The 27,833-nt window shown below is 38.0% G+C and overlaps 1 protein-coding gene across 8 annotated transcripts in view; it reads left to right on the plus strand.

Moving 5' to 3' along the window:
* Positions 1-27,833, plus strand: part of RGS7 (regulator of G protein signaling 7) — a 487,100-nt gene that overhangs the window by 347,185 nt on the left and 112,082 nt on the right. For 6 of the 8 annotated variants that reach the window (XM_070768115.1, XM_070768111.1, XM_019976929.2 and 3 more), the window contains one exon: positions 18,301-18,351. The exons of the other annotated variants lie outside the window; for them this stretch is intronic. In XM_070768115.1, coding sequence (XP_070624216.1) covers positions 18,301-18,351 — 51 coding nt within the window. The remainder of the gene's footprint in view (positions 1-18,300; positions 18,352-27,833) is intronic. 8 annotated transcript variants of the gene reach the window in all.

A 27,833-nucleotide genomic window follows, 5' to 3' on the forward strand; every position in this document is an offset into this window, starting at 1 on the left:
AGACATATCATTTAGAAATATTTTCTCCCATTTTAGTAGATTGTCTTTTTGTTTTGTTGATAGTTGCCTTTGCTGTGAAAAAGCTTTTAAGTTTAAATAGGTCCCATTTATTTATTTTTGCTTTTGTTTCTTTTGCCTTAGGGTACAGAAGAATAAAAAATATTGCTACAATTTATGTCAGAGAGAGTTCTGTTGGTACTGTCTTCCAGGAATTTTATGGTTTCAGCTCTTACATTTAGGTAATTTATTTTGAGCTTATTTTTGTATACGGTGTAAGAGAAATATTCTAACTTCATTCTTTCACATGTAGCTGTTCAGTCTTTCTAGCACCATTTATTGAAGTTTTATCTTTTACCCATTGTGTATTCTTACCTCCTTTACTGGAGATTAATTGAACATAAGTATGTGAGTTTATTTCTCATCTCTGTATTCTTTTTCAGTGTTCTGTGTGTGTTTTTTGTGCCAGTTTCAAATACTGTAGCTTTGTAGTACTGGGGCATGATATGTCCATTTTTGCTCATTTTTCTCAATATTGCTTTAGCTATTTGGGTCTTTTTGGTTATATAAAGTTTAGGATAATTTGTTCTAGTTTTGTGAAAAATATCATGAGTATTTTGATAGGGATTGCATTAAATTTGCATTTTGGGTAATATAGATGTTTTAATAATGTTAATTCTTCCAACACATGAATACAGTGTGTGTTTCCATTTCTTCCAATTGCTTTTACCTATGTATTATAGTTTCCAGAATATACGCCTTTAAACTTGGTTGTTTATTCCTAGGTATTTAACTCTTTTCATGTGATTTTAAAGTGGAGTATTTTCTTACTTTTTCTCCTTCGGATAGTTCATTATTAGTATACAGAAAAGCACAAATTTTGTATATTAATTTTGTATTCTGCAATTTAATGATTTCATTAATTAGTCTTTTGGTGGAGACTTTTGTGTCTTCTTTATATAGTATCACTTCATTTAGAAATGCTGATCATTTTGCTTCTTCCTTTCCACTTTGTATGCATTTTATTTCCTTTTCTTGTCTGATTGCTATGACTAAGATTTTCAATACTATATTAAATAGAAGTGGTGATAATGGACATCCTTGCCTTATTTCTGATTTTAGAGGAAAAACTTTAAGCTTTTCACTGTTGAGTATGATATTACTTGTGGGTTTGTCATAAATGGCCATTACATGTTGAGATACGCTCACTGTATACCAATTTTGATGAGAGTTTTTATTATGAATGGATATTAAATTTTGTAAAATTCTGTTTTCTGTGTCTATTGAGATTATTATGTGATTTTTACCCTTCCCTTTGTTAATGTGTTATCTGACAGAGATTGATGAATGGATATTAGCTATTCTTACCTCCCTGGGAAAAACCACTTGATCATGGTGTATGATGCTTTTTGTATATTGTTGAATTAGGAATGCTAATATTTTGTTAAGGATTTTTCCATGTGTATTCCTCAGATATATTGGCCTGTAATTTTCTTTTGTTTTAAGGTTCTTTATCTGGTTTTGGTGTCAAGGTAATTGTGGCCTTGTAGAATGACTTTGGGAGTGTTCTCTTCTCTTCACTTTTCTGAAATAGCTTGAGAAGAATAGGTGTTAGCTCTTCTTTATATGTTTGGTAGAATTCCCCAGTGATGTTGTCCAGTTATGGACTTTTGTTTGCTGGGAATTTTTTTATCATTAATTACATTTTACTACTAGTAATTACTTTGTTCAGATTGTCTATTTCTCTGTCATTCAGTCTTGGAAGATTTAATGTTTCTGGAAATTGAAATGACCTGTTTGTCCTCATATCCTCTTGCTTTTAACTTCACTGACTCTGTTCCAGTTGTACGTACCTCTGTGCTGCTTCTCTAATAGGTCAAGAAGAATTCTAGCTTTGGGCCTCAGAATTCATTTTCTCTGTCTGGAATATTTTGCCCCATATATCTGTATAATTTATCTCATTCCTTCCCTGATAGCTCAGTTGGTAAAGAATCTGCCTGCAATGCAGGAGACCCCAGTTTGATTCCTGGGTTGAGAAGATCTGCTGGAGAAGGGAAAAAGCTATCCAATCCTGTATTCTGACCTGGAGAACTCCATGGACTGTATAGTCCATGGGGTCACAAAGAGTCAGACAGGATTGAATGACTTGTGCTTAGTTCCTTCAGGTCTATACTAAAACCATACTTTACCAGAGATGTCTTCCCTGACCACTCTATGAAAGATAGTAGCATGCCACCCACCCTCAACATCAGGCTTCTTGCTTCATTACACTCTTATTTTTACTACTGCAGTTATCATCACCTGACATATTTACATATTTATTTGCTTATTTTCTGTCTATCCTCATCAGAATATAAGAGCCAGGAATGTTGTTCACTGATGTTTTCCTAGAACAGGACCGCCCCACTGTAGATACTATAGTCTTTCTGAAACTACCATTTATGGAGTGGCCGTCCTCGCTAGACTGTGTAAAATGCTTAAAATGTATTTTCTATTTACATCATACTGAGACTTTGAGAGAGAAGCATAAAATTTTAATAGAGAAGTAAGCAGTTGGACTGTAGGCATGTTACATATAAATTAAGTAACTTAGTAATTGAATAACATGCAACCAGATTTTAAACTTCAAGAGAATGAATAGAATGGACATATTAAGAAAGGTGAAAGACAGTCTTCTAAAGGAAGAATCGAAAGTAAATCTATTAAATGGATTGTACAAATTTGATCTGACAAAGGTGATGAAAAGAGTATGAGTGAAAAGCCGAAATAGGAAGAGTAGACAAGGATTCATTTGCCCATTAGGTATCACCTCCATTTCCACTGGTTTGCAGTTATAACATGATTTTATTCAAGAAAATGAAGCAGAAAACCAGTAACCAATAACCATACTCTGACCATTGTGGACTTATAATACAAATTCTGACTTAAAAAGGATCAAGTTGAGTTAATAAGTCTATGAACTGATTTTTTATTGAAATATGAGAGCTTGCCGTGTCTAGCCTGTATCACAACTTACTAGCCGGTATTATAATAAGTTGTGAAATGAGAAAGTGAACTATAATAAAACAGGAGATATGTTGAAGAGCACTTATTTTTCCATGATTCTAATACAAAATTTTATTTTAAAAATTAGGATAATTATGTTACTTATTTTTATAACTATTTCATAGGGTGGATAAAGTACTTTAATTCAGTTCAGTTCACTTCAGTTCACTTGCTCAGTCATGTCCGACTCTTTGCGACACCATGGACTATAGCATGCCAGGCCTCCCTGTCCATCACCAACTCCTGGAGCTTGCTGAAACTCATGTCCATCGAGTCGGTGATGCCATACAACCATCTCATCCTCTGTCATCACCTTCTCCTCCCTCGTTCAATCTTTCCCAGCATCAGGGTCTTTTCCAATGAGTTAGTTCTTTGCATCAGGTCGCCAAAGTATTGGAGTTTCAGCTTCAGCATCAGTCTTTCCATTGAATATTCAGGACTGATTTCCTTTAAGATTGACTGATTTGATCTCCTTGCTGTCCAAGGAACTCTCAAGAGTCTTCTCCAACACCACAGTTCAAAAGCATCAATTCTTCAGCACTCAGCTTTCTTTATAGTCTGCATAAATTTAGATGAACACTACTGAACTGATAATAAAGAATGTTGTAGAGTAAACTATGGAGAGCTAAGGTTTGACAGTTTTCAGTTTTCTATTTTTTTCTTCAAAAGAATGCTTTGGTGAGAATGGTAAAATTAAAAGTATCTGTATTCTAGGAAATTTGCATTCATAATATAACCATTAAAAAAACAGATGTTGAAGTGTTTACTTTCAGGAAAATGGATTACATATATTTCTACTTATTCTTCCTGGTAAGTACAACTAAAAACCCTAGTCACAGGAAAAAATGTAACATTCTGAAAGGTAGATAGAACAAATTAGGCTATGAGGACTCAGGAACCTAGGAATGACATAGTTATGAGTTCCCTGGATTATATGTTTGCTTCACACATCTCAGACTTGAAGTGGAAAAGGTCAACAACCCAGAAATGTTAATGGGTATAGGCAAAACAGGGGCTTCCTAGGTGACCATAGTGGTAAAGAATCGGTCTGCCAGTGCAGGAGTTGTCAGATGAGGGTTTGATCCCTGGATCAGGAAGATCCCTTGGAGGAGGAAATGCCAACCCACTTCAGTATTCTTGCCTGGAGAATCCCATGGACAGAGGAGCCTGTCCATAGGATCTCAAAAAGTCCGACGTGACTGAAGCAATGTAGCATGCACGCACGCATAGACAAAAAACAAAAGAGTAAAACACCAATTAGGTCCATGCATTCAAGCCAAAGGATTAGGAAAAGGACAACCTAGTGAATAGGTAGGTAGCTTTTATATAATAATCACTTCATTCCAGTGAAACACCACAGGAAAAGCTATAGCCCCAATCTCAACCATACTAACAAAGGCCAGGTAGAGAGCCTAGATTTCCATCCACGGGTGGGTATAATGAAGTAATCTCATACTGACACTGGTGTGGTGTTAGAGAAGGCCAAGCAGGGAACCAGGAATTTCATCCCCACTGGCCAGTAAAGCGGTCCCTTCCTCCAGCCCTGCTGTCAATGGATAACCACACCCACCTGGTAGTTTAAAGGCACCCTGCATCGCCCCACCACAGTGGTATCAGGGGAAGCCTAGTGGAAGGTCAGGACTTTGACCATCAGTCAGTGGCAACCAGGCTACCCCTCTGCGGTGTCATATTTCTACCTTCACCTGACAGTAACGAAAAAACAACCCCTTCTCCCTAGCAGAAGCAGTGTCAGAGAAAGTCAGCTGAAGGTTTAAATAAAATCCAGAGTCTCATAATATAAAAAGGTTCAGATTATTAAGAAAAGCACTTTCTACATCTAGAGACAGGAATATCTCAAGCTTAATGAAAAACCATCAATAATGCCAACACTGAGATGACAGAGATGTTAGATTATCTTACAAAGATTTTGAAGCAGCTCTGATAAAACTTTTTCAATGAATAGTAGTGAACATTAAAAAAAAAAAAAAAACACTGGAATTGCTCAGAAAACAAACAGAAATTCTTAGCAAAGAAATATGAAATATAAAGAAACACCAAGCAGAAATTTTAAAACTGAAAAATACAATAACAAATGAAAAACCTCAGTGGATGTGCTTGACTGAAGACTGGATGAAACAGAGGAAAGAATCAGTAAAATAGAAGATAGAGCAATAGAAATTCCCTAAGCTGAACAGCAGGGAGACAATAGACTGACAAAAATGAGCACAGCCCCTGACACTTGTGAAACTATAGCAAAAGATCTAACATTTGTGTCATTGGAGTCCTGAAAGAAAAGGAGAAACAAGGTGAGAATTTAAGAAAGCTCTCAAAGAAATGTGGCTAAAAAATTCCCAAATATAGGATAAGACATAAATCTAGTCTAAAATAGGGTACATAAAAATCATCGAAATCTATGTTAAGACGTATCATAATTAAATTTCAGACAACAGAAGAGATTTTTGAAAGCTGTCACAGAATAATGATACTTTAATGGAAAAATAATTCAAATGAGAACAGATATCTCATCAGGAAACAGAAAGAAATGGCATGACATTTTCAAATACTGTAAGAAAAGAATTGTCAACCCAGAATCCTTTGCCCAGTGATCATTTCCTTGAGGAATAAAGTGAAGATAAAACATTCTCAGATAAATGAAAACTAAGAGAATTTGTCACCAGCTGACTTAGTTTAACAGAATGACTATAGGAAATTTTCTAAATTAAAAGGAAGCAATAAAGGAAGGAAGCTTGAAACAACGGGGAAAAAAAAAAAAAAAAAAACATGGTAAGCAAATATGTTGTTGCTGTTGTTTAGTTGCTGCCACATGGCTGACTCTTTGAGACCCCCATAGGCTGTAGCCCTCCAGGCTCCTCTGTCCATTGGATTTCCCAGGCAAGAATACTGGAATGGGCTGTCATTTCCTTCTCCAGAAGATCTTCCTGACCCAGGAATCAAACCAGCATCTCCTGCATTGGCAGGCAGACTCTACCGGTGAGCCAACAGAGAAGCCTAAGTAAATAAGTAGGTAAATGCAATAGGTTTTTCTTCTACTCTTTGGTTTTCTAAATAATTTCATTGCTGAAGAAAAAAATATAGCAAAGTCTGATATGTTTCTAAAAGTATATAGAATAAATACTTAAGAAATATTACAAACTAGAGATTAAAGGGACATAAAGGAATATAAGGTTTCTATCCTTTACTAAAACTGGTGAAATGATAGCGCCACCAGAAGTTGTGATGTTACATATATGTACTGTAATTTGGGCATCAACCATGAAATGCTATACAAAATGATACCCTCAAAACAACTTAGATAAATCAAAATGAAATTCCTAAGAAATGTTAATACAACCCATAGGATGGCAGAAAAAAAGAACATAGAGATAAGAAAATAATGTAGATAAACCGGAAAATGATAAATAAATAGCATATATTAACATATCAGTAGTTAAATTAAATTTGATAACACCAATTAAAAGACAAAAATTAGCACAGTGGACAAAAAATCATAACCCAACTAAATACTCCCTACCAGAAAGTAACATTAAACATATTTTAATCAATGGAAAGTAGGAGTAGCTCTGTTAATTTCACATTAAGCAGTACAAGGAAACATTCGTTATGTTCATTACAAGGAAACATATCAAAGATCAAGAAAGGTAGTGAATAGAGAGTTTAGTTCTTTTAAGAAGATGTAACAAACTTGAATGTGTTTATACCTAAAAAGGGAGAATCACAATACACAAACCAAAAATGGACAGAACTGAAAAAAGAAATAGATGACTACTTTATTACAGCTGGAGATTTTGACACACTTCTAATTGATAGGTCAAGCAGCATTTCCCACACTTACTCTCGCCATCCCAAACAAGAAACACAGTGGTGTTTTTCAGAACACGATTTGGAAAAAACTTTTCTGGTTGATCAGTAATTATCTTGAGCTGTGGGACAGGGTGAGAAACAATTCTTAAGATCGTCTTGATTTCCTTTTATCCCCTCATTATAGTCATTTATACTGCCTTCTTGTTTTTGCGGGCTATCTTTAAAGCTTAGGCCTTGAAAAGACACATACATAATCCTTGCTTTGTGTCTAAAGAGATCTTTTTATGCCTTATGGAAGTTACACAGCAAAGTTTAAAAATCTAGATAAATTCCCAAGGTCTTGATTAAATATCTGCTTAAAAAACAAGCAGGGACCTCTACACCCCATAACTCCAACTTACTTTCACTGTGCTTTACTAGAAGATAAAGAGATGTATTTTTATTCTATCTTCAGTGTTGGAGAAGGCAATGGCAACCCACTCCAGTACTCTTGCCTGGAAAATCCCATGGACGAAGGAGCCTGGTGGGCTGCAGTCCATGGGGTCGCTAAGAGTCGGACACGACTGAGCGACTTCACTTTCACTTCTCACTTTCCTGCATTGGAGAAGGAAATGGCAACCCACTCCAGTGTTCTTGCCTGGAGAATCCCAGGGACGGGGGAGCCTCGTGGGCTGACGTCTCTGGGATCGCACAGGGTCGGACACGACTGAAGTGACTTAGCAGCATCTTCAGTGTACACTGTTAGTACTTGGTATGACTATTTGGGCTTTTGTCTCTTTAATTTGCAGGTTCTGGTTATGTTTAGAAAGACCAGTATTTTCTGTGATTCTACTTTTGTTCAAGGGCCATAGAAATCTGAGTAAGAACCTGAAAAGAAAATGTAATCAACCACATAATTTGTTTTTGCCATCTCATCTACAAATGCATTTAAATATCCTTTTTTCTACCTTTTTAAAGTGTTGTAGACCAAGGCTTAAAATGTGTTTCCGATTTAGCAAAAGCAAAAATTTAGCAAATGTACTGTTTTGATTAGTAGTCTCCCAATGGTCTCTGGATGTCAGGGACGTTATTAGGTCTGGAAGATTGGGAGATGTGCTATTATAACTTCAATCCTGTTTAAAACTGTGACCACAAGTAATTTTAATTCTATAAAAACTGGATAATCTTTTCTAAATGAAGCTGATATATAAAAAACCAGACATAGGGGCGCCGCGAGGCGGGGAAGATGGCGGCGCGGCCCGCCCCGGGCCAGCCGCGAGAGGCAGCGGTGCTGTGCGCTCTCTCGGCTGGGCCGGGGAGGCTAGAGCCGCGCCTGGGCCCGTGCGGCACGGCTTCCTCCCCGCCCGCAGCCGCCACCACACCTGACCCACTCCTCGCCACCGCGCCCCGCCCCGCGCGCCCCCCACTCCCTGGGCCCGGCCCTCCCCCGCCTCGTGCTCACCCGGGTTGGCCTTCGCGCCGCAGAGCTCAGGCGGAGCAGCTGCGACCGCGCTCCAAGGGCGCGCGTGAAGGGGCCACCTGGGGGCCGAGTGGGCGCCGTCCGGGTCTGGCCCCTGAACCGACGAGAACTGGAACTCAACACCAAGTGGGTGGTGGAGATGGAAGGGAATCAAAAGGTTCTGCACCCTCCTTCTTCTAACACCAAACAGGAGAAAGGAAACCTCCCAAGGTATTTGAATTTGATTATTGCTTTTGGTCCATGGATGAATCTAACACTACAAAATATGCTGGTCAAGAAGTAGTTTTCAAGTGCCTTGGGGAAGGAATTCTTGAGAAAGCCTTTCAGGGGTATAGTGCTTGCATTTTTGCATATGGACAGACAGGCTCAGGAAAATCCTTCTCCATGATGGGCAATCCTCAGCAGCAAGGCCTCATCCCAAGGCTCTGCTTTATTTCTAAGGATCTCTCTGGAGCAGAATGAGTCACAGACCTTTAAAGTGGAAGTATCCTATATGGAAATTTATAATGAGAAAGTCCAGGATCTTTTAGACCCCAAAGGGAGTAGACAGTCTCATAAAGTTCGAGAGCATAAAGTTTTGGGACCATATGTAGATGATTTATCCCAACTGGCTGTATCATAAGAGACTACTATCAGCAATTATATGCCAATAAAATGGACAACTTGGAAGAAATGGACAAATTCTTAGAAAACTACAACTTTCCAAAATTGAACCAGGAAGAAATAGAAAATCTTAACAGACCCATCACAACCATGGAAATTGAAACTGTAATCAGAAATCTTCCAGCAAACAAAAGCCCAGGTCCAGACGGCTTCACAGCTGAATTCTACCAAAAATTTAGAGAAGAGCTAACACCTATCCTACTCAAACTCTTCCAGAAAATTGCAGAGGAAGGTAAACTTCCAAACTCATTCTATGAGGCCACCATCACCCTAATACCAAAACCTGATAAAGATGCCACAGAAAAAGAAAACTACAGGCCGATATCACTGAACATAGATGCAAAAATCCTTATCAAAATTCTAGCAATCAGAATCCAACAACACATTTAAAAGTTCTTACATAAGGACCAAGTGGACTTCATCCCAGGGATGCAAAGATTCTTCAATATCAGCAAATCAATCAATATAATACACCACATTAAAACAAATTGAAAAATAAAAGCCATATGATTATCTCAATAGATGCCGAGAAAGCCTTTGACAAAATTCAACGTCATTTATGATAAATACTCTCCAGAAAGCAGGAATAGAAGAAACATACCTCAACATAATAAAAGCTATATATGACAAACCCACAGCAAACATTATCCTCAATGGTGAAAAATTGAAAGCGTTTCCCCTAAAGTCAGGAACAAGACAAAGGTGCCCACTCTCACCACTACTACTCAACATAGTTTTGGAAGTTTTGGCCACAGCAATCAGAGCAGAAAAATAAATAAAAGGAATCCAAATTGGAAAAGAAGTAAAACTCAGTTTGCAGATGACATGATCCTCTACATAGAAAACCCTAAAGACTCCACCAGAAAATTACTAGAGCTAATCAATGAATATAGTAAAGTTGCAGGATGTAAAATCAACACACAGAAATCCCTTGCATTCCTATACACTAATAATGAGAAAATAGAAAGAGAAGGAAACAATTCCATTCACCATTGCAACAAAAAGAATAAAATACTTAAGAATATATCTACCTAAAGAAACAAAAGACCTGTGTATCAGTTCAGATCAGTCGCTCAGTTGTGTCTGACTCTTTGCGACCCCGTGAATCACAGCATTCCAGGCCTCCCTGTCCATCACCAACTCCCAGAGTTCACTCAGTCCCATGTCCATCAAGTCAGTGATGCCATCCAGCCATCTCATCCTCTGCCGTCCCCTTCTCCTCGTGCCCCCAGTCCCTCCCAGCATCAGGGTCTTTTCCAATGAGTTAACTCTTTGCGTGAGGTGGCCAAAATATTGGAGTTTCAGCTTCAGCATCAGTCCCTCCAATGAACACCCAGGACTGATCTCCTTTAGAATGGACTGGTTGGACCTATATATGCTGCTACTGCTGCTGCTAAGTCGCTGCAGTCATGTCCAACTCTGTGCGACCCCATAGATGGCAGCCCACCAGGTTTCCCCGTCCCTAGGATTCTCGAGGCAAGAACACTGGAGTAGGTTGCCATTTCCTTCTCCAATGCAGGAAAGTGAAAAGTGAAAATGAAGTCGCTCAGTCGTGTCTGACTCTAGCGACCCCATGGACTGCAGCCTACCAGGCTCCTCCGTCCATGGGATTTTCCAGGCAAGAGTACTGGAGTGGGGTGCCATTGCCTTCTCCTGGACCTATATATAGAAAACTATAAAACACCAGGACACTAATAACTATAGTTACTTATAGTTTTTTATAAAAACTATAAAAAGAGGACACTAATAGATGGAGAAATATACTGTGTTTATGGATCAGAAGAATGAATATAGTGAAAATGAGTATACTACCCAAAGCAATCTATAGATTCAATGCAATTCCTATCAAGCACCAACAGCATTTTTCACAGAGCTAGAACAAATAATTTCACAATTTGTGTGGAAATACCAAAAACCTTGAATAGCCAAAGCAATCTTGAGAAAGAAGAATGGAATTGGAGGAATCAACCTTCCTGACTTCAGGCTCTACTACAAAGCCAATGTCATCAAGACAGTATGGCACTGGCACAAAGACAGAAATATAGATCAATGGAACCAAATAGAAAGCCCAGAGATAAACCCACACACCTATGGACACCTTATCATTGACAAAGAAGGCAAGAATATACAATGGAGAAAAGACAATCTCTTTAACAAGTGGTGCTAGGAAAACTGGTCAAACACTTGTAAAAGAATGAAACTAGAACACTTCCTAACACCATACACAAAAATAAACTCAAAATGGATTGAAGATCTCAACGTAAGACCAGAAACTATAAAACTCCTAGAGGAGAATATAGGCAAAACACTGTCAGACATAAATCACAGCAGGATCCTCTATGACCCACCTCCCAGAATATTGGAAATAAAAGCAAAAATAAACAAATGGGACCTAATTAAAATTAAAATCTTCTGCACAATAAAGGAAACTATAAACAACGTGAAAAGACAGCCTTCAGAATGGGAGAAAATAATAGCAAATGAAGCAACTGACAAAGAATTAATCTCAAAAATATATAGCAACTCCTGCAGCTCAATTCCAGGAAAAGAAACGACCCAATCAAAAAATGGGCCAAAGAACTAAACAGACATTTCTCCAAAGAAGACATACAGATGGCTAATAAACACATGAAAAGATGCTCAACATCACTCATTATCAGAGAAGTGCAAATCAAAACCACAATGAGGTACCATTTCATGCCAGTCAGAATGGTGGCTATCCAAAAGTCTACAAGCAATAAATGCTGGAGAGGGTGTGGAGAAAAGGGAACCCTCTTACACTGTTGGTGGGAATGTAAACTAGTACAGCCACTATGGAGAACAGTGTGGAGATTCCTTAAAAAACTGGAAATAGAACTGCCATACGACCCAGCAATCCCACTGCTGGGCATACACACTGAGGAAACCAGAAGGGAAAGAGACATGTGTACCCCAATGTTCATCGCAGCACTGTTTATAATAGCCAGGACCTGGAAGCAACCTAGATGTCCATCAGCAGATGAATGGATAAGAAAGCTGTGGTACATATACACAATAGAGTATTACTCAGGCATTAAAAAAATACATTTGAATCAGTTCTAATGAGGTGGATGAAGCTGGAGCCTATTATACAGAGTGAAGTAAGCCAGAAAGAAAAATACCAATACAGTATACTAACACATATATATGGAATTTAGAAAGATGGCAACGATAACCCTGTATGCAAGACAGCAAAAGAGACACAGATATATAGAACAGTCTTATGGACTCTGTGGGAGAGGGCGAGGGTGGGATGATTAGGGAGAATGGCATTGAAACATGTGTAATATCATATGTGAAAAGAATTGCCAGTCCAGGTTCAATGCATGATACAGGATGCTCGGGGCTGGTGCGCTGGGATGACCCAGAGGATGGTATGAGGAGGGAGGTGGGAGGGGGGGGTTCAGGATGGGGAACATGTGTACACCCATGGCGCATTCATGTTGATGTATGGCAAAACCAATACAATATTGTAAAGTAATTAGCCTCCTATTAAAATAAATTTATATTTAAAAAAAAAAACGAGACATAACAACACTCAACTGGATGTTATTCACGTTAGAAAATAATTTCCTTAAAAGTATACACATTCATATACAAACACCCCAGTGAATTTCTTTGCGTATATACCATGAAGTTCTTTTGCATAACTCTTTTATTACACATAAAGAGTGGGTTTATTCACACACAGAGAGATGTATTCATACTCTGCCCTTCAGGAATATAATAATTTCATAGAACAGAACACATTTATATTTATAACAAAGCAGAATAACATGCTCATTTCATTCACAATTTGACATGCTTTTGAGTTCTACCTCCTTCCTCTTCTCTTTTTTTCTGATGGAAATATAAACACTAAAGAATTAAAAGAAGCTATGGTTTAACCTGTTGTTTTGTCTGCCAAGTACTCAAATTTCTGGACACTCTTTTGTATATGCCTCCAACCAGTTTACCAATGTTTGTGGTCTCACTTTTCTTGCCACAGTTGATTGATGCAGGAATGAGTTCCTTCCCCAAACTTAGACCACCACCATCCCCCGCCCCCCTTCCGGCCACCATGAGAAATTAGGAGTTGTGCCTACAAAATTTTAGTCTCAAACTTCTTGATGCCTTTAATGAAGGAGATGTAAACCCAGAAACTATGAGCCCTCATGATCCACCTTGTAGGAGAGAAACAACAGAGGCTGTTTTTTAGAGAGAAGTATATCCAGAGAGGAACCATGAGGAACTCTCATATCATCAGAGTCCTGTTTCCATTTTTCCTTGTAGCCTTATGTATCCTTTTGTATCCAAATGTATCCTTTTCCTTTGGCCCAAAGTTGTTGTTGTTTAGTTGCTAAGTCATATCTGACTGTTTGCGGCCCTGTGGATGGTAGCCCATCAGGCTCCTCTGTCCATGGGATTTCCCAGGCAAGAATACTGAAGTGGGTTGCCATATTGTACTGCAGGGGATCTCCCCGATCCAGGGATCAAACTTGTGTTTCCTGCATTGGCAAGTGGATTCTTTACCCCTGCGCTACCTGGAAAGCCCTGTTTTTTCAGTTCAGTTCAGTTCAGTTCAGTCGCTCAGTCATGTCCGACTCTTTGAGACCCCATGAACCGCAGCATGCCAGGCCTCCCTGTCCATCACTAACTCCCGTAGTCCACCAAAACCCATGTCCATTGAGTCAGTGATGCCATCCAACCATCTCGTCCTCTGTTGTCCCCTTCTCCTCCTGCCTTTCAATCTTCCCCAGCATCAGGGTCTTTTCCAGTGAATCAATTCTTTGCATCAGATGGCCAAAGTATTGGAGTTTCAGCTTCAGCATCAGTCCTTCCAATGAGTATTCAGGACTGATATCCTTTAGGATTGACTAGTTTGATCTCCTTGCTGTCTTTGGTTGCTTACAAGTCCTCATATATCATATTTATAAAAATTGAACAATATTTTTCTTTTGATGAACTTCATTTTCAGGTTCGGGTGGGGATAGTTATAGTTGTCACTTGTGAGGGGATTTGCTGTAATCTGGAGAGGCTATATGGCCTGAATGGAAATACAGTAGCCTCAGCATAGAACCTAGTCCTGGTCTTGTCACTCAGCATTGGAGCAGTCTTGAGGAAGCCCCTTTACTACTCAAGTCTGTAGCATGGGTGAGGAGATAGTATTTATGTCTAAATGTCTTTGATTCTTTCTTTAATTATGGAGGGTGTCCTGAAGTGATTGCCTTGGAAAGGGAAGATTATCACTATGAAGAGAAATTATGGTAGCTGAAAACTATATGCCAGTCAAATATCTTTGTATGACCACTGCCTTTGTTTTATAAATTCCCTTAGAGTAGGATATGAGGGGAGAAATCTTGCTGTTTGTTCATTCATCCTTTTAACACTTGCTCATCACCTTTTATATGTCAGCCACTGGTCTGGGTGTTTTAGATCCAGGGATGAGTAACACACACCCCGACTTCCAAGGAACTCAACAAGCAAGGGAAAGACAGACAAAAATTAACAGAGATCGATAAAACCATTGACAAATGTAATGAATGATGAGGATATTAATAGGTTTTAAAGGAGAAACAGATTACCTGGTAAGGTGGAGGTGAGGGTGAGAAGAGTAGGCTTCCTGACGTAGGTAATATATGAACTGAAGTTGATGAAGTCAGCTGGGATTAACTGAAGGAAAAAGAGACAGAATAGCATAAGCAGTCATGGAAGTAAAAACAATATGGCATGTGGAGAACTATGAGCAGTGTGTGAGGATCACTTGCTTGTTTTGCTTGTTTTCACTTCAAATCATAGATTATGGGATTATCAGATCAGATCAGATCTGATCAGATCAGTAGCTCAGTCCTGTCCAACTCTTTGCGACCCCATGAATCACAGCACGCCAGTCCTCCCTGTCCATCACCAACTCCCGGAATTCACCCAGACCCACGTCCATCGAGTCAGTGATGCCATCCAGCCATCTCATCCTCTGTTATCCCCTTCTCCTCCTGCCCCCAATCCCTCCCAGCATCAGAGTCTTTTCCAATGAGTCAACTCTTCGCATGAGGTGGCCAAAGTACTGGAGTTTCAGCTTTAGCATCATTCCTTCCAAAGAAATCCCAGGGCTGATCGCCTTTAGAATGGACTGGTTGGATCTCCTTGCAGTCCAAGGGACTCTCAAGAGTCTTCTCCAACACCATAGTTCAAAAGCATCAATTCTTCGGCGCTCAGCCTTCTTCACAGTCCAACTCTCACATCCATACATGACCACAGGAAAAACCATAGCCTTGACTAGACGAACCTTTGTTGGCAAAATAATGCCTCTGCTTTTGAATATGCTATCTAGGTTGGTCATAACTTTCCTTCCAAGGAGTAAGCGTCTTTTAATTTCATGGCTGCAGTCACCATCTGTAGTGATTTTGGAGCCCATAAAAATAAAGTCTGACACTGTTTCCACTGTTTCCCCATCTATTTCCCATGAAGTGGTGGGTATATACAATAATATAATTTACACTGCTTATGTTAAGTAGAGAGAACACATAATTTTGTAACCCTAAAAGTGATAGATGCTCTAAGATTTCAAGACAAAAGCACAGATCAAGGCTCAGCTTTCCAGAAGCTGCAGTGACAGGGACGACTTTTATCTCTTAGGGTATAAGATACTGTTACATCTCTTAACTAATTTCACATTGTAGCTAATTGATAGCTCTAATGCAATTTAAAATAAAAACAAAACAAAACAAAACATCCTACTTGTTACTCTGATGTCCTCAGTATAAAGATAAATGAAACGCTGAAGTATTCTGCATATATACATTTGTGCATGAAAATTTTAGCAGATCTGCCCACTTATTTATTAATGTATGACAACCCACTCCAGTATTCTTGCCTGGCAAATCCCATGGACAGAGGAGCCTGGTAGGGTGCAGTCCATAGGGTCGCTAGGAGTTGAACACGACTGAACAACTTCACTTTCACTTTTCACTTTCATGCATTGGAGAAGGAAATGGCAACCCACTCCAGTGTTCTTGCCTGGAGAATCCCAGGGACGAGGGAGCCTGGTGGACTGCCGTCGATGGGGTCGCACAGAGTCCGACACGACTGAAACGACTTAGCAGCAGCAGCAGCCCACTTATTTGTTAATGTTAAAGATAAAGCTTAGAAATTGCTACAAAGGTGCTGTTCCTCCCTCTACCCCTCCTGACTATAAAGCCATTGAATCAGTTGTTAATGTGACTATGATAACACATTTCTCTTTCAATCTCTTGGTTCCATAAGATGCTGGAACTTTTTTCTTTCCTTTCTCTGTCTCTAATTGTCTCAACTGGGAGTTAAGGTCTTGCTAACATAGGTGCCTAATAAATGAATATGATGAACATGATATGAATATGATACATTTAACAATAAAATAATAATTCATAATGTGTTAACTTAAAGCCATAAATATATTGGGTGATCACACAACAATAAAACCACTATGATTATACTGACAAGCAATCAAACTGGCTTTTTTATGCTGAACTGAGACTACCTCTGTGACAGAAATAACCAAAAACCAGGCCAGTAAAATAAGTTTCTTGTTTCTTGTATTAAATGCAATTTCAAAAAGTAGGCTTCTTTGCATTTCTTTCTGTTCAGGAAAGTAGGGTGGAGGAAGAGAGAAGAAAACCTTGAAAAAAAAAAAAAACTTTTTCTTAAGATATTTTAAAATCATCTTTCACAATAAGAAAAAAATATAGTCCTGGAACCAATATTTGGCTCTCTTCAAAAGAATAGACATTTTCCAATGGTTGCTTGTATATTTTCCCTAAATAGATGCTCAACTGTGAAAAATAAGCAGGGTGCCTGGAGATAGCTAATAACATTTAGGTACTTGAAATTCTACATTGGTCAAGTAGCACTACATACATATTTGAAAAGCTGAGTTTCTGCTTTTTTCAAAAGGGAAGACAACTCCTCAAGATAACTTAGGGTGTTAGTGGCAAGTTAGGCACAACACTTTGCAATATCCATGCTCTTGTGAATGGTTTCCTGTCCTTCATTTCCTCAGAGCTTTCTTTAGGATCTAGATGAATCCATCATCTCAAATGCATTTAAATCATTAGCAGTTTTAAAGGAACAGCTATGAAAGAGCACAAATTCGATTCAATATTTGCAAAACACGTGCTTATTAAAGGCTATTTTGGGTGTAAATGTTTTCATAAATTTTAGGAAATTTCATAAACATTGTCAAGTTTGATAATCAAGTTTATTTTAAAATTAATTTGGACCCATTCTGTTTTAAGCAACTGGAATCATTTGCCCGCTGTTAATGTCATTTACCAGATCTCAGGTGGGTAGGCTACAACCCTACCAAGTCTCCAAGAGAGGTAGAAATGGAATCTCGATTTTCACAGAATTTCATCCATGCAGTGCTGAGGCAGTTTACTGAGTGTGTATAGCTGTTTACATTACATATTTTTTGTTGTTGTTATTTTATGTAGAAATGAATTACACTGAAAACCAAGTTAAACAGAAATGAACCTCTTAGGTAAATCTCCTCTTCTGGAATCTCCCATTTCCTACCATTCTGTTCATCCATAATGCTTCTGGACTGGAAACCTTTAGTCCTCATAGTTCCCCCACTGGCCAACTCCAACCCTAATTAGTCACAAGTCTGATTTTGTTCTAATTCTCTTGTACACTGAACTAGCTCAGGGCCTTTCAATCTTGGATCACAACTGGCAGAAATGTTGACTACTCTGCTTTTCTTTTGACTGGCTTAAGGCTCTCCATGCACACTGCCAAAGGTGAGGATCAAGGGAAGGTCTACTGTGTAAATCAATCTTGAGTGTCTTGAAAATAGTGGAAAGACCTTTCAGTCAAAGAGAATAGTACTATAAAGGCTTGAAACACAAAGGAGTTTCAAAAACTGACAGCACATTTGGGTTGACTTGAGAGTAGATATAGGGATGGATGGAGCAAACCAGAAATTAGACAACTATCATCTTATAAAGTATTGGCTTTGCCATACTAAGAATTGTGCTTAAAACATAGTAGATACTCAGCAATCATTCATAAAGTGAATAAATAAATGAATCACTTTATCCAATACTAGTATATTAAATCTTTCTGTTTAAACATTTCATATTTAATAATGACTAGTTTGCACTTGACTCATTGAATGAAGACAATGTATTCACACTATTTTCAACACATCGTGTGTGGCTGATCCTTAATCTGTTATAATAATTAGAAACATTCCTTCTCTTATGAGTGCTGTTAAATGTTCTTGAACTTAACATATATAGATATTCACATATATTTGTGTTTTTCTTTTTTTCTTATTCTAGGGTCAGATATCGTTCAATGGTTAATAAAGAACTTAACCATAGAAGATCCAGGTAAATAAATCATTTTCCCATAGAATTATTTTCTTTGTGGTTTTAAGAAATATGTTTCCTCAGGGCTAACATGACAAACAAACTTGGCAAGCAAATCTGAAAAATTATAATTATATTTAACTATATTTTTCACATATATACAGATTTTATGCTGATCAATGTATATTTAACTAAAAACTATAGTATATTTAACTGTATTTAATTCAGTTTACTATAATTTTTTCAATATGTAATATCCTATTTTATAATATTTAACTCAAGTGATTGGTGACTGTTAGAATGGATGAGCATTATACATGTCCAAAATAATTATACATATAATTTATAGAAAGTGATTATGAAATAATGAGATTTCTCTTATGAAAACACACAGAACTAAATCTCGTTAATTTTCCCTTAACTATGTTTTTTTGTGTGAGGTTTGAAAACAATTTTATTTTTAATTCCAACTTCTTTTTATCATGCCTATATTTTGTTTTTAATGGTCTTATTGCAGTCATGGACTCATTCATTGTGATAGACATTTAGTGTATTCTGCAACACAAAACCAATATGCAGAGTTTGAAAACAGTTTCTAGGAGCACACTTTTTCATTGCCTAGAAAGTGAAAGTGAAGTCACTCAGTAGTGTCTGACCCTCAGCGACCCTATGGACTGCAGCCTACCAGGCTCCTCCGTCTATGGGATTTTCCAGGCAAGAGTACTGGAGTGGGGTGCCATTGCCTTCCTAATTATGAGGAATTTAATGAATTTTAAAAAGCGTCATGTAAGAAGAGCCTTCATGTGTCGCAAATTTTTCACATCCTTGAAATTAAAATGAGATGTATTTTGTTTAGAGAAAATACATTGAACTTACTAAGGCCCCGTGGTGTTTTTCTGTTTTACTGCCGGTTGCATGAGAATAATTCAGCTGTTCTCCTACCATTCTGAAGTATGGTATTCTTTGAGTTCTCTAAGGTCCTTTCTGCATGGGCACACCATTTATTCTTTACAGTATAAGCCTTCTGGTTTTTCAGGTCTCTATTGGGAAACAAGAAACAGGTAGTCTGTGCTCTTAGATAAAAGTAGTAACCTTTTGTTTGTTTTTTCCCCCATTGTTTGAAATAGTATTCTATCATATCGATTAACTTTTGCTGTGTAACAAACTACCCTAAAACTTAGTGGCTTAGAATAAACAGCTCTGTGGATTGGCTGGTCACGTCTTCTGGCCAGTTTCCTTGGGTGATTCCTGCTGGACTTTCTTATGAACTGTAGCCAGCTGGTGGGTGGATGATCTAGGATTTCTGACATATTTGGTACTCAGTAGGCTGTCAGCCAGGTGCATCTCATTCTCTCATCCTCCAGCCTGCTAGCAGTGGCTTTTTACCAGGGTGTTTTCAGGGTTCCAAGGGCAACACAGGCTTCTGCTTGTGTCGCATTTTCTCTTGTTTCATTTGCCAAGGCAAGCACCGTGGCTAGGAACAGAGCCAGTGTAGGAAGGTACTATCCAAAAACATGGATGCAGAAGGGTGCAAGCCAATTGGGACACTTACTAAAAAATCTTCCACATTTATATTCCTTCTGCCTTTCAGATCTGCCCTCCTATGATATGTCCTACTAGCTTTTGGTTTGGAGTTGCAAAATCCACCCTCCAGCACCTGTTCATCTTTTCTTAGTAAATATGCTTTGTATCCAATATCAGATCATACTAATTGAATGAATTTATCAAAAGATAAAGCTTCAGTGAATTTTCCATCCTTCACGAAATAATTGACAAACCATCAATAACTCCTTGATATCACCCTGCTCATCTGTGATCCTTGCTGCCTCTCACTGGAAGGGTCACTGTTACCAAACTCTTGAATGATACTGATCAAGGTGAGTAATACCTCAGACTAATGAGTAGTGAAGATTTGACTTGAGTCTCACTATGACCTCTGGAAATCAAAGACCATTAAACGTGTAAATGTTCCCTAAGTGGCACCCTAACCACTCTACTTTTCTCTTATCAGCCCATGCTTCTTGAGAACCCAGTATTCCTTGAGAGGCATCCTGGAATTGAAGATGGGTCATGGGCTCTGCTGACATGCTTGAGCTTGAATCTCTATATATACTTACTCTCTATGGGGCATTGGGCAAGTTACTTAATTTCTCTGTTTTTACTTTTTTTCTTCTTCTCAGTAAGATGATTTTAGTACAGTGTTTTGTGAAGCTCAAATGAGTTAACATGCACGTGTGCCAAAATCCTAATTTTACTTTTAAATAGGCCAGATTCTTTTAAAACCCTGAACATTTGCAGGCACATTTAACTAAATTGAATTCTCTAAAAATGTATGCAATTTTTATATTAGCCTTCAAAAACACAACCTGTTGCATGAAACCTTTTATTTATCATTCAGCTCCCATTGGCTTTCCTTTACCATGAATATTTTCTAAGCATATTTACATTTGTTAGCTTAATTTTATTATCTTTTATATTTTATTTTACATGTTGGTCTTATTGCTTCAGTCAAATCTCAGTAACATAATGGCGGAGAACATACATCCTGTCCAGTCATTGACTGAAGTGCCAAGATTAATCAGTTCTCAGTTATCACTTGATTTTGTTTTAACTTATGGAATCCACGGAAGTGATATCAAATTTATGATAACTACTGATTTAGTTTGTGATCTCCTAAGTGGATGAGGAGAATTGAGGAGGAAGAAATTTCAAATAAACTTTTCTTCATCTAAACCAAACCCAAAGTAAAAGAAATGGTTTAAAATGCACACAGAAGAATAAGATTAAGGATAAATGTAGATTTATCCAGGATAAAAACTTAATTTTGAACAGTTGCAATTTTTTTCTTTAGAAGTATCATCTATGTAAAAAAAAAACCTGAAAATTGAGATTTGTACAAAATTGAGATTCACCTGGATATTTTATCAAAATTGAATCAATCTATTGTATTCAGCATTACAGAGTCTGTCATCTGCCCCTAAGTCCTGCCACAGGTCCTCTAGAGAGAGTGCTCTCTGGCAATGCTAGTTTTTACTAGCTAGCAGCATGCATCTGTAACTGACTGGCAGCCCCAAAGTTTTGTAACCTCCCTCAAGTTTACCTGATTGTCTGATTTTTTATATTTTACTTATAGTTGCCAACTGTTAAGGAATATACTAAAAGCATCTGGGAATGTGATTAGAATTGCAGTTTTTTTTGCTTGTAAAACTAGAATAAGCACAATGATAGCCTCGTTCAGTGTACTTTTAACTAGGTGATTAAATCCCCTTAGGAACATTTTCTGTCTCAGCAGAGCTCGATACTTCTATCATTTCCACTGGAAAAACTGGAAATATGGATTACTCCAGATCAAAGTGCCCTGTGACATTGTCTAAATTCTTTTAGGAGCTGATTGACCTGATTGCTGTCTTCTTCTTTTTAGGTCTTCACTTTATTTTTTTTAAATCTTTTTGCATACACATATTCCTGAATATTTTTATTTTGGAGAAGAAATGGGGCATGTACCACTTTTTAAAAAAGGAAAGGAAGGAAAATAGAAAGTAGAAAGGAAAGACAGAAAAAATTAGAAAGAGGAAAAGAAAAGTAAAAAGAATTAGTAAAGCTGATAAGGCTAGAGCATAAGATATCATTGAAAGTATCCCTATCATCAAAGTAGACTACTCAGAAAATGAAGGGAAGTGTAAGTAATTATATCTTATCCAGTGGAAACTGTAGACAGTTGTATAAGAACTATCTAAAAAGTCAAGCCCCTTTGTTTTTTATTAAATATAACAGTATTTTTTATCTCCTAGCTGGAGAATAAGTTATTTTCCCCTTTGTATTTGAGTTGAGGGCATTGCTACTTGCTTTATTTCTATATCATAATAGTGAAGCTTTTCCTTTTATTACCACTAAGAATGATCAGAAATGATAGCTACAATAGTACAGAAAACATGAGAAGTGCTGATAGAAGCTTTGTAACGTAAATATGGTCTTACTATGGCATGAATATACTGGTCTGTTCAGCTATCATTTGATCACAAACCATGCATAAAGATTGCTGCTCTCACAGTAAAAAAAAAAAAAAAAAAAAAACCCTTTTAAAAATAATGTCTGAGAAATTCAATGTAACAAATAATATGATTTTTAAATTTTGAAAATTACCCTGTAAGTGAGGAATTCTTTCATCTAATAAAACTAAAATGCTTTTAAAAATTTTGCAGTTATATTAAAATTTAAGTGATTGCACCTTTTGAATTATCCAGAATTCCTCCTTCCTAATACCTGGGCACTGAGGCCCATTTGAATACATACCGTAGAATTCTGATTAACTCCATTTCACCTGAGGCACACACTCAGAATATGGTTTGTGTTATTTTTATATAAATAACTGCTCATATGATTTAATCTAAATTTTTGGAAAGAGAACTTCTAGGTGTCACTAACACTTTGATGCTATTGAATGGCCCAAAGAGAGTGTCAGTTTTCTGACTCTGGGGAATTACTTGTCTATTTCAGCAAACCTGAAGTTCGATTCTTCCTTTGCTGAGGTTCATCCTTGAAAACATATGTGGTTTCTGTAATTGGGAGCTTCTGTAAGCAGTGATAAACATACAACTTCTTTAATCTGTTTCTGGCTGTTTGACCAGTGAAGCTTTCAGTTCAGTTCAGTTCAGTCACTCGGTTGTGTCCAACTCTTTGCGACCCCATGAAGTGTAGCATGCCAGGTCATTTCCATCACCAACTCCCGTAGTTTACTCAAACTCATGTCCATTGAGTCGGTGATGCCATCTAACCATCTCATCCTCTTTCATCCCCTTCTCCTCTTGCCTTCAATCTTTCCCAGCATCAGGGTCTTTTCAAATGAGTCAGTTCTTCACGTCAAGTGGCCAAAGTGTGGGGAGTTTCAGCTTTAGCATCAGTCCTTCCAAAGAATATTCAGGACTGATTTCCTTTAGGATCAACTGGTTGGATCTCTTTGCAGTCCAAGGGACTCTCAAGAGTCTTCTCCAACACCACAGTTCAAAAGCATCAATTCTTCAGCACTTAGATTTCTTTATATTCCAACTCTCACATCCATACATGACCCCTGGAAAAACCATAGCCTTGACTAGATGGACCTTTGGTTAGCACAGTAATGTCTCTCCTTTTTAATATGCTGCCTAGGATGGTCTGCCGTCTGTGGGGTCGCACGGAGTCGGACACGATTGAAGCGACTTAGCAGCAGCAGCAGCAAGATGGTCATAACTTTTCTTGCAAGGAGCAAGCGTCTTTCAGTTTCATGACTGCCGTCACCATCTAGAGCGATTTTGGAGCCCCCTAAAATAAAGTCTGACACTGTTTCCACTGTTTCCCCATCTATTTCCCATGAAGTGATGGGACCGGATGCCATGATCTTCGTTTTCTGAATGTTGAGCTTTAAGCCAACTTTTTCACTCTCCTCTTTCACTTTCATCAAGAGGCTTTTTAGTTCCTCTTCCCTTTCTGCCATAAGGGTGGTGTCATCTGCATATCTGAGGTTATTGATATTTCTCCCGGCAATCTTGATTCCAGCTTGTGTTTCTTCCAGCCCAGCGTTTCTCATGATGTACTCTGCATATAAGTTAAATAAGCAGGGTGGCAATATACAGCCTTGACATACTCCTTTTCCTATTTGGAGCCAATCTGTTGTTCCACGTCCAGTTCTAACTGTTGCTTCCTGACCTGCATACATATTTCTCAGGAAGCAGGTCAGATGGTCTGGTATTCCCATCTCTTGAAGAATTTTCCACAGTTTATTGTGATCCACACAGTCAAAGGCTTTGGCATAGTTAATAAAGCAAAAATAGATGTTTTTCTGGAACTGTCTTGCTTTTTCGATGATTTGATGGATGTTAGCAATTTCATATCTTGTTCCTCTGCCTTTTCTAAATCCAGCTTGAACATCTGGAATTTCACGGTTCACGTACTGTTGAAGCCTGCCTTGGAGAATTTTGAGCATTACTTTACTAGTGTGTGAGATAAGTGCAATTGTACGGTACTTTGAGCATTCTTTGGCATTGCCTTTCTTTGCAACTGGAATGATAACTAATCTTTTTCCAGTCTTGTTGTCACTGCTGAGTTTTCCAAATTTGCTGTCATATTGCATGCAGCACTTTCACAGCATCATCTTGTAGGATTTGAAATAGCTCAACTGGAATTTTATCATCTCCACTAACTTTTTTTGTAGTGATGCTTCTTAAGGCCCACTTGACTTTGCATTCCAGGATGTCTGGCTCTAGGTGAGTGATCACATCATCGTGATTATCTGGATCATGAAGATCTTTTTTGTATAGTTCTTCTGTGTATTCTTGCCACCTCTTCTTAATATCTCCTGCTTCTGTTAGGTCCATACCATTTCTGTCCTGTATTGAGCCCATCTTTGTGTGAAATGTTCCCTTGGTATCTCTAATTTTCTATCTTCTAAGACTAGAAGAGATCTCTAGTCTTTCCCATTCTTTTGTTTTCTTCTATTTCTTTGCACTGATCTCTGAGGAAGGTTTTCTTATCTCTCCTTGCTATTCTTTGGAATTTTCCATTCAAATGGGTATATCATTCCTTTTCTCCTTTGCCTTTCACTTCTCTTCTTTTCACAGCTATTTTCAAGGCCTCCTTAGACAACCATTTTGCTTTTTTGCATTTCTTTTTCTTGGTGATGGTCTTGATCCCTGCCTCCTGTATGGTGTCATGAACCTCCATCCATAGTTCTTCAGGCACTCTGTCTATTAGAGCTAATCCCTTGAATCCATTTCTCACTTCCATTGTATAATCATAAGGGATTTGATTTAGGTCATACCTGAATAGACTAGTGGTTTTCCCTACTTTATTCAATATCAGTCTGAATTTGGCAATATGGGGTTCATAATCTGAGCCACAGTCAGCTCCTGGTCTTGTTTTTGCTGACTATATAGAGCTTCTCCATCTTTGGCTGCAGATAATATAATCAATCTGATTTTGGTATTGACCATCTGGTGATGTCCACATGTAGAGTCTTCTCTAGTGTTGTTGGAAGAAGGCGTTTGCTATGACTCTTCATTAAATGATCTGCCAGTTTTTCCTTAGGTATTTCCTCAAGTATACCTTCTGCTCTGCTTGGTGGGTAGTTCAATATATCTTTTGGGAGGATAGATGTCAGATGTCACATGTAGTACTTTAGTTGTATACATTTTTCTTAAAATATTCTGAACTATTAAAAAGCAATATAAATCTACCATAAATACTTTAAGAAATGTGAACAAATATAAAGAGGAGAATAAAAAGTTCTCATAAAAAGCAGTCAGGTAATCACCACTAAAATTCTGGCACATTTTTTTTTTTTCAGTCTTTTCTGATGGCCTAAGTTATTTCTGACTTTTTTTAGCTGGAATTTGTCTCACTCAGTGTCTTTCCCTCCCTATGTATGGGAGTTTTCCTGGGCCACTCAGGAGCCAGTATCTCATGTCCCCTTTGCCCTCATCAGTTTGTGAGGCCCACATCCTTGCCACAGCTTCAGTTGTCCTTATAAGGTTGCTGTGTCCCAGCATGATGACCCCCTGCCACCACAGTTTGATCCCAGCTAAGGGCACCATTCCTGCCTAGAAGCTATGAAGTCTGTACTTCTTCCCAACTTCCACTTTCGTCTCTCAGACTAACTTTTCACAAGATTTGTTTGAGTCTCATGGAGAGTAGTAGGGAAATACATCAACAAGTGTAGCTATCACCCCTTCATAGTCAAAATTTGTCTCTGGGTCCTTTAGAAGCTGACTCCCTCTTGCCCTGCTCATGTCTAGTGACAGTGGCCAACATCCCCAACACTGACAATCTTCCAGGTATATTCAGGTCCAGTATCTGGGCTTTTTCACTCATAGTCAGTGAGAAAAGGATAGAATTTGCCTTCATTCTACTCTTAGCCACAGTTTCTAAACTCTCATTGCTGACTCTAGGATTGAGGTTTCCCAAGGACATCTGAGGACTGACCTTTGCTAAGGATAATTTTAGGATTGACCTCTTTCAAGAGCATGTTGACATAACACCACCCCTGTGCACAGAGGCCTGGGATGCCCTTCCGTTGTCACATGATGGTCTAATTTCAGGACATTTCCCAAAGTCTGAGGCAAATTTTCACTAGACTGTGAACTTTGTAAGTAGAAGGACTTTGTTTTGTTCTTTGCTCCATATCTGGCATCTTTACTGTGAGTCTCATACATATTGGAGGTTTAAACATTATTTAATTTTAAGCATTTTTAACAAAGAGAACATTAATATAAAAATAGACTTTTTATTTTAATATTTCACTTATCATTGTATAGACGGCATTTTCATATTTATTGTTCAAGCTCTAGTAGAGGTTTATCTCAAAGTATAAGCCCTAGATTCCAGTTACCCTACATGACATGAAGGGTTCAATTGTAGGACATAAAATGAAATATCCTGGGCTTATCAATTCATAGATTTCATGTCATATATTTTTGTCTGAGTAAAGGCAAGAATAAATGTTATCCAACCGTAAGAAAGTATTCTAAATGTTCTGAGGCAGCCTAAGGAAGTTGTTTTTATTGCATGGAAGTATGAGTTTTATGGGCAAGTGGTAGCTCCTGTTAGAAATAAAACATGGTTTATTGGTTGAAATATTGTAGCACTCTGGAAAAACCCAAAGTGAAGGCATAGTAAGGACATAGTGAGAGTCTCAAAAAATCATAAAAAAGGCAACATAGTTTGGAAGTTTACCTTTAGGCCTCAAATAATATTGTATTAAGTGAAATAGCTGTTTTAGTAGTGATTTGATTATTTTTCTGAGAACTTTTCAAAAATATATAAGGCCATTAGAAAGTATCCTGAAATCTTTCAGGAATTCTTTTTTTTAACATGATTCAAGTCTGACCACTTGCATCCAGCTTAGAAAAGTAGCAGTCAAAGACATTTCTTTTTCCTGCAGTTCAGGAGAGAGAGTGAATCATCCTGTCTGGAATGACACATTTATACCAGCAGGTATTGTAAGATAAAATGATATTGCAGGTTGGAACACACGACTCCTGAACTACTTACTCTTCTGGGACCTTTCTGCTCAACTGGCATGTAGAGAACAAGCTATAAAGGAAGGAGAACCTTGTCCCTGTATAATAGGCAAATTCCCATTGCCTCACTTTTTTACAAACATGCACTCTTAGATTTATTAATGTCTTCTAGTTCCCAACTAGAAGATGTCCTTTTCATCATAGGGAACTGGAATGCAAAAGTAGGAAGTCAGGAGATACCTGGAGTAACAGGCAAGTTGACCTTGGAGTACAAAATGAAGCAAGACAAAGGGTAACAGAGTTTTGCTAAGAGAATGTGCTGGTTATAGCAAACATCCTTTTCCAACAATGCAAGAGACAACTCTGCACATGGACATCACCAGATGGTCAATACAAATCAGATTGATTATATTCTTTGCAGCCAAAGATGGAGAAGCTCTGTACAGTCAGCAAAAACAAGAATGGGAGCTGACTGTAGCTCAGATCATGAACTCCTTGTTGCCAAATTCAGAC

The sequence above is a fragment of the Bos indicus genome, chromosome 16 (assembly GCF_029378745.1).
Source record: "Bos indicus isolate NIAB-ARS_2022 breed Sahiwal x Tharparkar chromosome 16, NIAB-ARS_B.indTharparkar_mat_pri_1.0, whole genome shotgun sequence".
NCBI lineage: Eukaryota > Metazoa > Chordata > Mammalia > Artiodactyla > Bovidae > Bos > Bos indicus.